The sequence below is a fragment of the Protobothrops mucrosquamatus genome, unplaced genomic scaffold (genome assembly GCF_001527695.2).
Source record: "Protobothrops mucrosquamatus isolate PMUCROS unplaced genomic scaffold, P.Mucros_1.0 scaffold85, whole genome shotgun sequence".
NCBI classification, from domain to species: Eukaryota; Metazoa; Chordata; class Lepidosauria; order Squamata; family Viperidae; genus Protobothrops; species Protobothrops mucrosquamatus.
In genome coordinates, this window is record NW_015386462.1 from 673,059 (window position 1) to 684,009 (window position 10,951).

The window sequence follows — 10,951 nt, forward strand, 5'->3', positions numbered from 1 at the left end:
CACTTCATAAGTAATTTACTGTATTTGTGGCTTTTTTTAATGTTGTGGTTAATAAATTGTCAGGAAGTGGAAAGTGCAAGACATGATGATGTCATTTTAACTCATCTCTACTGTCTGAGCACAGTAGTAATGGATATGCACACAAACATATATATAAGAGTACCTTCATCTGTTTTAAATTACATCCAAAAAGTTCAAGTAAGTACTAATGTATACGCCTTGCATGTTTTATAGATATGACTAGACTAGAACTATTCATTTTATGTATCTTTTTGGGATAATCTTAATTTTCTGTGTCTATTAAAAAGTCCAAGGCTGTAGCTGACACTTTCCAGGGCTGACTGCCATTCTTTTGGAACTATGGATCCATGGAAGAATTGGATAAGATGCTCTCTTCTTCGGGTGTTCTGCTGTTATTACTCCTTCCTCCTCACTGTTTCAAGTCCTTTGCCCTTGAAGCAAACAGGCACTCTAAATAATAACTCCTGCAGCCTCAGCCAACACCACTTCCAGAGGATCACCATCAAGAACCTAACCTATAGCGTGGCCAAACAGGTAAAACCAGAGGGCTTTGCACAGTGCCAGAGTATTGGCTGTTGGACTTTTCTATTGTGTATTTTCTGGTTTGCATCCATTTTTTCTGCCATTTTTTTCTTTCTGAAAAGAGACTATCTTGTGATAGCTGGATATGTCCTGGTGAGTTAGGGTTTTCCAAATTGCACTTATAATATGTATAATTTGGAAAAGCCATAACTCAGTAGAACATATCCAGAAGTCTCTGCTGGGCAATCTGGTAGCAGCTTGGTACATGTCTATTTCCTTATTGGCTTTCTGTACATTGTCAGTCATATAATTTTACCTCCTGTTATGTTCTGTGTAATTCCTCAGATTTCCTATTTTGGTGGGTTTTACTCTTTTTGCCAGGTTTTCATATTGGTTTGTATGATTTTGGCTTAGCACAATTTGTGATTCTGCCGTGGTTTGTCAGTAATGGCATATTGCTTACCAAGTTATGCAGAAATCAGCCACTGTATATATTTTTAAAAAAATTCAAAATGCAGTGTAAGAATCTATGGCTAGCTCAAATAAAAATGTTTTTTTTTAATTTCTACCTTTTTCTTGGTTTCTACAATTCCCTGGTGAAATTAGAAAGCTATTGCAGTTCCAGTAAATTGGTAGCTACAAAACAGGACTTTCACAAAGTTAAAGGCTCATTTTCTGTGCTACAGTTTTCCTGTTTCTTTTATCAGGCAAGGCTTTATGATAAGGACACAGATAACAGATTTGTGGGACAGCATCTATATACCAACATTACGGTGAGACTCTATTTTAAACATGCATTAATTAATTTAAATTTTGTTGATATAAACTTAAGACTTCTGCAGCAAAATCTATCAAAAGTGAGATAGAAGCTGTAACTATGAGATCAAAGTCCTTTTTTATATGCATCACATGTGGAACTCTACTTAAAAAGGGAAGGGTCTTCAGGCCCAGAGTCAAAGCTATCTTGGCTTCAGTGACCCACTCCTGCAGATGGCAGCAAACTGTCAAAATGCTCAGACAGACATAGTGACATGATTGCAATCATTACATACTTACATCCTGATCACTGGATGCTAGTATGTACCTTGTGGTTTTTGCTCAGGACAGCATAACACGTTCTATGTACAGTATATAGGTGCTTATTCCTGCATAGTCCAATCTCTATTTTTTGCCTGTTTATTTTGCAGAGGAATGAACGTTGCTACTTAATGAAAAGAATAACAGATACTGTGCTCACACATGTCCTCTATAACCTGAAGAACCAATATCCCAGTCTCCAAGAAGTAATATATTTTTTGGTGCATTTGAATGCGGAACTGCGTGACTGTGTAAGCATCATAAGAATTATGTATTGGGCAGATACTCTCTCCTGTCAGAATCCAGACTATTTCATTTCAGATGATGGTGGGAGGAATATTTCAGCATATGTAAAGGAAATACCAGTCTTGAAAAAACTTCAAATGGTTTTTATTTGTTCTCTATCCCTTCTTCTCAACTTTCTTCAAATCTTTCACTTCATATCTAATTTTCTTTCTTGGATGGTTTCAAACTACAAATAGAATTGGCCTCTGTTTATCTACAGTACATCTACATCTACATCTCAACTACATCTAACACCATAGCTCTGGTGCTGATAGCACTAACAGAGGAAACCTCAAATCAAAACATCCAAGATTTCTGAAGTTCAACACAAACCACATTGTTATATTTTTTTCTTTCCTTTTCAGAAACCACTGGAAGATAAAACATACATCGAAGGACATTTGAAAAGAATGAAAGACAAATTAGAAGAGGTACATTAATTTAAGAATAGATTGATGAGAGCAATGGAGGTATGCTGCCTATTTTTGTCACTATGGAAGGTTGAATTAAATGTCTAGAATAGTTCTGACCAGCTTTCAGGGGATGTGGATATATTATTGGAGAAAAGGTAGACCATGTTAAATCAAGACAGTGCAAGACTGAAATTGGGTAAAGTTGACCTGTAGCATCTTATAGTTGCATCCACATTATTTGTATTTCTTCCTTCACCCTCCATTTCTTCAGTTGTTTTCAACATTTCCTATTCTGATTTTCAGTTTTCATTTGAGTATGTTATTTTTCCAAACTTTGAACTGTTGCATATTTGCTTTTGCATATTTTCATTATGATGGCAAATAGTATCAGAACAAAAAAGCAATAATCTTGGTGATGGCAATGCAAGCTCTCTCTTTGCAATATATTGGGAAGGTTTTTTTTTTACATGATGCAAGTAAACATGCACTACAGGTAACAGTCGGAGGAGTTATGATCTTCTTTCAACAGAGAATTAACTCTCCAATTTATGGATTAAAGAATCTTTCATGTTTTCACATCTATTAAGTCTGGTCAAAATCTACAGTAGCTATGGGATTGCATTATGACAGTTTGAAGTCCAAATATATTTAATATAGCATATGCTTTCTTAGTCTGACCACAGGATATCTTAAAATTGCAAATCTTTTTATAATTTTTATTACATTTTATTTGATGTCATGTATATGAGATAGCAGAATTATTTTAACTTTACCACTGAAGTTCACAAAGGTGGTCACAGGTTCTGCAAGGCCAGGGTTACCCTGAATAGGCTTGATAATTGACCGTATCTCTTATGTCTTCTATCATATAGGATCACACTACTGATCCTATAGAACAAAAGACCTAAACAAAACAAAAAAAACCTACCTTCTATACATCAAAACAAACAAATAATATTTTGCCATACTAGATTAGATAGAGCCTTTTATAAAAATAATTCCCATCACCAAATAAATTCTAGACAAAGCAATATATACTTGGATCTGTTGTAGACCATACTTTTGCTTTGATTTTTCAGTTGGGAGAGAATGGAATGAACAAAGTAGTTGGTGAACTTGATTTGCTGTTTGACTATCTGGAGAATGCATGTACTTCAAAGAAAGCAAGCAGCGGGCACCGGGGCAACAAGAACTGAGTGGACCATCAAAATTATGATATGTTTTTCATATACTGAAGAAAAAGCAATACATATTATAGGTCAATGTTAAAGTCAATTTCCAGAAATGTTTGTTCATCTGATAGAAAAAAAATTATAAATATGTTTGGATGCTGCATTTTCTGAGATTTCTGATAGGTCCAATGCAACTAATGGCTCCCTTGGAGCTATAATTGAATAAGTAACAATTTGCCAAATTATAAAAGTGGAATTTTGGATAGCATCCTGATAAGTCATACAATTTTATTTATTTAAGTATCTGAATAATTTTTTTTAGAATATTTTATCTACTAACAGTACTTATCTTCAAAGAATCACTATATATTTGCCATAGCATTTTAATGAGTATTACTACTGCATATAGCTAATAATTTATTGTTATATTTTGATATATTTGATATATTTTGATATAATTTATAATGTATTTATAGGAATATTCTAGGATATAGTTTGTAACTTTTAAGTATTATATATTAAGCAATATAATATGATGTAATTGTGTAAGTTTAGTGACTGTTTTCTCATAGTAATGATGCATTTTGATATGATTTATTTATGTTATTAAAATAAGTATCATTTGAAACTATATGTTCACATATGTACATATTTTTTAATAAATGAATATTAGATTTGTTTAATGTTTGAAAATTAGCAATAAAAAGTCAACAGTATAATATATCCCGACTGATTACATTTTATGAGTTCTATATGACATTAGTTTTTGAAATATCACCAGTGGGTGGCAGGGATAAAGGAGAAGAAAGAATTTCTTGTAATAGTCATTTCATTATTTTGTCCAGTCCCTCTCTTGGGATCACTCCACGTTGCAACCCTTCATTCCAAGTCTCATTTGGTGCTGGCAGTAAACCATGGGGTAGGTTATTACTGAGATGACATGCTTTTAAAAACTGATTGTACCTGATTGACCATTGACTGTGGGGATGGGAAGGAAATGCCAAATAGCTTTTTGCTTTCATTGAATAGGAATTGTGTTATTAACTAATAGCCAGCTCTGACATTGTTAATAATAATAATAAAGTTGGAAGGGACCTTGGAGGTCATCAAGTCCAACCCCCTGCTCAGGCAGGTAACCCTATACCATTTTGGACAAATGGCTGTCCAGTTTCTTCTTAAAATCTTCCAGTGTTGGAGCATTCACCGCTTCTGGAGGCAGGTTGTTCCACTGGTTAATTGTTCTAACTGTCAGGAAGTTTCTCCTTAGTTCTAGGTTGCTTCTCTCTTTGGTTAGTTTCCATCCATTGCTTCTTGTCCTGCCTTCAGGTGCTTTGGAAAATAGCTTGACTCCCTCTTCTCTGTGGCGGCCCCTGAGACATAACAATGGTCTTCTCTAATCTTCTTTGACCAAAGAATTCTACTTTTGGGCAGCTATTGAAATAGGGGGGATAAACTAAGAGCACTGTCTGGACCACTTTGTTTTCTTTGTTCCAGTCTTTTCATTCTTCACATGCTGCAAAAAAGTCGTAAAATTGGGCATGACTCACTTAAAAACCACCTTGCTTAGCGATGGAAATTCTGGTCATAAGTTGATGACTACCTGTACTATTGAGGGTGGGTGGGAGAGACATTTTGCATATTCTAACAATCTGAGCAGTTCTAAATAGCTTAGTGTAATCTGAAGGACACCGCTTGTGATGGTTAGTCGTGTAGTTTCCCAGTAATTCTGAAGTTATTTTGCTGCTTTTTCCTCCAAATAATCCAGTCTAAAGAATATGGATTAGAAATGGCTTTCAGCAGTAGATGCAGATTTTCAGCTCTTTAGCTGGATTGAAACAAATAATTGAAACAAACAAATAAATAATAAATAAAACAAATAACCTGCCAAATACTTCTGCACAGCTAAACATTCCTTGCCTGACATGTAGTCTTGTGTCATGAAATGTGTCCCTATATATGTTTCCATGATCATCATGAGAGTCAGAACTTTTTACTATTTATGTAATCAATTAAATGATAGCAATGTAAATCTCATTTATGGGAGTGCTAATCTTAAACAAATGAGTTCATGTAATAATATTTAATCTCCTTCCACTTAACATTCAAAAGATTTTCTTTCTAAAAAAAATGTTAGCTCTCCACAACTGTTGCTGTGAAGAGTATTGAAAAAGAAAAAAAATTCCAAAAGCTTAATTTGTTGACTTTGTTCTATTTTTTAAATAAATGTTTTATTAATTTTCTATTTTCACATACAAGTGCTCAATGGACAATGTGATGACTGAGTCCATTAGTAATTCTGTGGTACATATAAGCTTCTTCCAATTAAGTCCACTATTACACCCGCCAGTACATCCTCTCTTCTTCTGGCAATAACCATTTTTCTGTATCAAGCAAATACAATTCTTATTATTGTTAGTAAACATACAATTGCATATCAACATTTATTACATTTTTCTAATAATATCAATAATATCAGTTTAAAATATCTTTTCTAACCAAAGCATATCTTAATTGCATTTGCATTCAATTTCCACTTATTTAATCCATATCCTGTTTCCACTTTTTTCAATTTTAATTTCCCATCCATGTTCAAAGTATTCCAATCATTTATCATTTTGAAACAAGTTGTATTTGGGCAACCAAAAGCATCCCTTATTCAAAATTCTTAACATATTTTTATTTCCCTTTTTATACCAAGATACAATATTCTGATTATAAATCTTAACTATCTACCTATAATAATACTTCTATTTCTAACAATCTATTCTTAACCATATTCAAACCTCTAATTAATAATATGGCATCCCCTCTAATAGGTCAAAGCTTCTGTTTCCTTCAATCTTACTCTAGCTTTCTTTCTTTGCCAACTAACTTTCCAATTCAGTGCATTTGGATCATCAAATAATTTTTCCTCTATTTTTGTATATATTATTTGGAACAAGAGAAACAATTTGGTTGAAGTGTTTTTGGAAGAGCTAGCCCACTGATATTCATTAAACCGCCTCCCTCCTTCTCCAGTTCCCCACAGCTCTGTTAACAACTTTATCTTCCATTCCATCAGCTCTCCTTCCTTGTAATCCAGTATGTTCTGAAACCTTTGTTTATAAAATGTCTTTTCAGTTTCCAGTATTATTGTTGTGTCTTCTGAGTTTTCATTTATCTGAGTCTGGTCATTAGTTTCTTCATTTAGATCCTCAATGTTTGTGTCAGCATTCTCTAGTTTTCCTTCTATTTTCTGGCTTGCTGGTTCCTTCTTTGTAGTTGTTTTCTGAGTTTGTAGATTTAGGTTAGAAAATTGTTCTTTTATCTCCTTTGTGTTATTTTTAACCTGCTCACAAGCTAAAGTAATTGTTCTTTGTATTAACTTCATCAGGGAGAGAATTTCTTTCTGTGTTTCATCAGTATTTTCTTGGTGATATGGCAAGTTAAGGTTACTGGGAACAGATGTTAAAGATGATGTTTTACTATTTAACGCTGAGTATGGAACATCAATTTTATTTTTAATTTTTTTTATAAGTAGTCTTTATAGATTTATCTCACCAACTGTCCATTCTTGAGTCTACCCTAAGCAGATATAGGTAAAATTCAAATTTTTCTGTCCAGTAAGAAATATATCCTTTCTGTCCAGGGAGAAAAAAGAACCATTGAAGGTTGTTCAACAATCAAGATTTATAATCCAAAGTGTTCCATATGTTTCTTCTACAAGAAAATAATTCCACAATACAGTTCTAAAAGTCAGTATTTATGTTCAAAATTCAGACAGGCCAAACTTAGAATATTTACCATCTCTGCCACACAGATAAGCAGCCCCCAAGCCTGTAGAATATTTATCATCTCTGCCACACAGATAAGCAGCCCCCAAGCCTGTTCCTTTTTTCTCAGCTGAAATTCTTAGCAGTAAAACCTTCCAAGGCCAGCCAAAGTCTTATCTAATTCTGGGCTTCAAGCCAGGTTTCTTTTAGGCATAAATAAGCTGTAGTGCCATAGTTCACCACTAGATGTCATCAATGCCGCTTTTCAGTTTTTAGTCCCCAAATTTTCAAGCTTTATGTATATATTTATTCCAAATAGGTCTTATGGGTTTTACCATTTTCCCCAAATAATTAATTCGCCGCTTTTTTTTCCTGAGGGAATGGGCGGAAATTCCCTTTCCCTCTTTCATCAGGGGGAGTGCTTTGGTCAGATTTTCAAGAAGTGTTCTTAAAATCATAAAGAAAGGATCAGGTCTCACCCAGTTGCTGTAAAGTTGCTTGGTAGTGCCTGTTGACTTCTGTTGTCAGCAGCTTTGGACTGGCTTCATGAATGCAGCCAGTCTTTCCCCCGCCGATTTGGAGGGCTTCCTTGGATCAAACAGGAGGGCCCCCCTTCCCCGTGATCAACGAGAGTCCCCTCCTTGCTTGCTGCCTCTACGGGGCAACTTTCGACCCTTTCCAGGATCCCCCAGCAGGGCGAAACCAGAGGTGAAAGACGGAGCCCTGTCTTCCTGCGCCTGCATCACTGTGACATCAAAACCGGAGGTCTGACTTTGTTCTATTGATAAGCCTTGGGAATGTAAGAAAGCAGTATCAGCAGTTTTGCAACTATGGGATTCCTTCAGTACTTCTAACTGTTGTAAGTGGCTAGAGTGGCAGACAGGATACTCATACTTTGTAAGAAGAAGGAAGAAAATAATTTAAAATCTCTTCTGCCTGGGTGTAGGTTGAAATAGCATTTATTGTCAGTGGAAATACAAACTGTCCACAAATTTTGTTAAACTCCAGCTTTCTTCAGATGGAGGGAAAAGAGGGATATCCAAAGCTGGCTTCATAAGATGATTACATCTAGATTGCAAAGAGAGTACCAAGAGAAGGAGCTTTCTGTAATTCTATTAACATTTAGTGATTATCTGGATTTTTGCAGATATGGTAGCCCCACTTACGTATTAGAAAAACTAGATGTGTGTCTGATATATGTCATGGGAACTGATGATTGTATGGATAGGTTTAGAGTATTATAGTCAGTTGTAGGGCAAATTCTTCCCTTCTGATATAATCATTAATAGTCTAAAGTGAAAAAGTCAGCAACTGCTTGTAATCATTGAATCCTGTCTCATGCACTGTACAAGAAAACTCACCAAGATTTATTTTACAGGAGAGAAAAATGAAATTTTACAGGATTATTGGGCTTGGGTATATTTGCATATTTTCCTACTTAATATGGTTATTTTCATACATACATTCTTCATGTGAGTATATTGTAGAAATGATTTGGTCTTCAAAAAAGTCTCTGGAGTTGTATCTTTGGAAATCTGATAGGATAGTCATAAAACATGGCTTGTATTAAAAAAAACCCATCTTGCCTTTGAGGCCCTAGATATCCTCACTGCAAAATGTTTTGCTTCTTGCTGCTGGCAAAATAAATAAATAAAAGTCATATGATTTTTTAAACAGTGAAGGACCAACGTGACTGAACCTCATGTTGAACAGGCAATAGAGACTTATGCACTGAAGAAATCCCACATCCTGTGAGTAGGTGGCAGTCTATATTTTTTAGACTAGGTGGAAATAGGAGTTTTTTTTCAATATGACATTTGTGAAATTATCATGTAACCTAGATCCTGATTCAACCACTAGGCAATTTCAAAATAGTTGAGTTCCTTTATTAGAGAGAGCAATTCATGTACTATGCCAATTCAGAATGCAACTTTTAGATGTGGTATAATTGCATTTTTGGTATGCTCTTTCACAAATGAAACAAACAAACAAACTTTCCCCCAGCAAAGTTCACCAACACCATATAAAGGTTATACTGGTTTCTTATGACAAGAGGAGAATTTATAAAGTTCCTTCCCTCTTCTCGCCTGCTGGGAACCTGCCATGGATATTTGCATATGACTGGCTGCAATGAAACATGTAATGTAAAGGTAACATTTTCTTATTGTCTTTATGCCTCTCCAGGACAAGAATAGAGACAACTATGTTTATCATGGGATTGTTTTCCTGAGTTGAGTTCAGTTGATTGTTCAAGGTTTATATGGGTAATAAATATAAAGATATTGTTGCTATTACTGAAACTTGTGGGATGAAACCATGACCTGGATATACTGCTAGAAAGATATATATTGTTCAAAAGAAACAGAACCAATTCAAAGGGGAGGGGGAGGAATTGCATTGTATGTAAAGAATTACTACTCAACAGAAATACATCATACTAGGGATGAAAGTATTTGGATGAATATCAAAGGAAAAATAAATGACATTGCCACAAGTGTGCACTAAAGGTCACCTAAACAAGTGGAGGAAATAGAAGAACTCTTTGCTAATCAGTTATCAAGGTATGCAGGAAACACACCCCTGTAGTAAAAGGGGACTAACTACCCTGAGCTCAACTGGGAAACAAACTCTGTAGCAAATGGGATATTGAACAAGTTTCTGACATGCCTAGCTGACAACTTTGTCACCTGAGAGATGGAGGTGGGTATTAAAGGGTCAGCTATACTGGATTTAATCCTAACTAATAGACATGGATTAATAGAGTGCTGTAGGAACTTTGGGGGAGAATGACCATGTCATACTAGAATTTGCTATAATGCAGGAACAGGTGATTGAACAAAGTCAGAACAGTGTTTTAGACTTTGAGAGAGCTGACTTCAATGAACTAAAATAAAGTTTAGGAAGGATTCCATGGATGGAAATCCTAAAAGGAGAAACAATTCAGAATGCATGGGTAACTCTGAAAAATAAAATACAAAGGATCCAAATAAAAACAATACCATATAGGAAGAAAAATAAAAGACACCAGACAAGATCAGCATGATTGTACAAAGATCTCTCTGACAAACTGAGGGACAAGAAGGACAAGTGTAAAAAATGGAACAGGAACATGTAACTAAAATATCAGCATATAGCCCAAATCCGCAGGGATGGAGAATAAGGCTAAGAGTGAATTAAAACTTGCAACAAATGCCAAAAATAACACCTTCCCCCTTTCTTTCAGTAGTCAAGGGAACAATCAATCCACTTATGGGGGACGATGGCAAGAAAGTGACAGGCAGCAGGGAGAAAGCAGAGCTACTTAATTCCTTCTTTGCATCTGTCTTTGAGCAAAAGGAAAAATAGCCCAACCTATCAAAAGCAGCACATAACAGGAACACAGATCAAAAGGGTAAGAGATTAGTTAAAACCCATCTATCCATTTTAGATGAGTTGAAATTGGCAGGACCAGATAGTTTACATCTCAGGATACTGAAAGAGTTGGCAGATATGATCTTGGAACCACTGAACAAAACTTTTCGAGGCCAAAACATTGGCGCAAATTCTATATGGGGCACAAACAGGAATCCTTGCAAAGAAAAACTTGCTGGAAACCATACAAACCAAATTCCTGCGAGCCATCTTAGCTGCACCCAAAGGAACCCCAAATGCCCAATTAAGAATTGAGACAGGCATGCCCCAAATCCAGGTAAGAGCCTGGAAGATGATG

The 10,951-nt window shown here is 35.3% G+C and overlaps 1 protein-coding gene across 1 annotated transcript; it reads left to right on the forward strand.

Moving 5' to 3' along the window:
• Nucleotides 1–360: 360 nt before the first annotated feature.
• IL22 (interleukin 22) lies at nt 361–3,514 on the forward strand. Its single transcript, XM_015812452.1, has 5 exons — nt 361–555; nt 1,251–1,316; nt 1,731–1,871; nt 2,271–2,336; nt 3,398–3,514. The coding sequence occupies exons 1-5, from the start codon at nt 361–363 to the stop codon at nt 3,512–3,514; spliced, it is 585 nt and encodes a 194-aa protein (XP_015667938.1).
• Nucleotides 3,515–10,951: the final 7,437 nt, after the last annotated feature.

What these genes read in the sequence shown, in the direction of transcription:
- IL22 (XM_015812452.1), top strand. Translation starts at nt 361, where the DNA reads ATGGATCCATGGAAGAATTGGATAAGATGCTCTCTTCTTCGGGTGTTC. An exon ending in ATCTATATACCAACATTACG is followed by an intron (nt 1,317 to 1,730) that starts GTGAGACTCTAT and finishes TTTATTTTGCAG; the next exon opens with AGGAATGAACGTTGCTACTT. An exon ending in TGAAAGACAAATTAGAAGAG is followed by an intron (nt 2,337 to 3,397) that starts GTACATTAATTT and finishes TTGATTTTTCAG; the next exon opens with TTGGGAGAGAATGGAATGAA.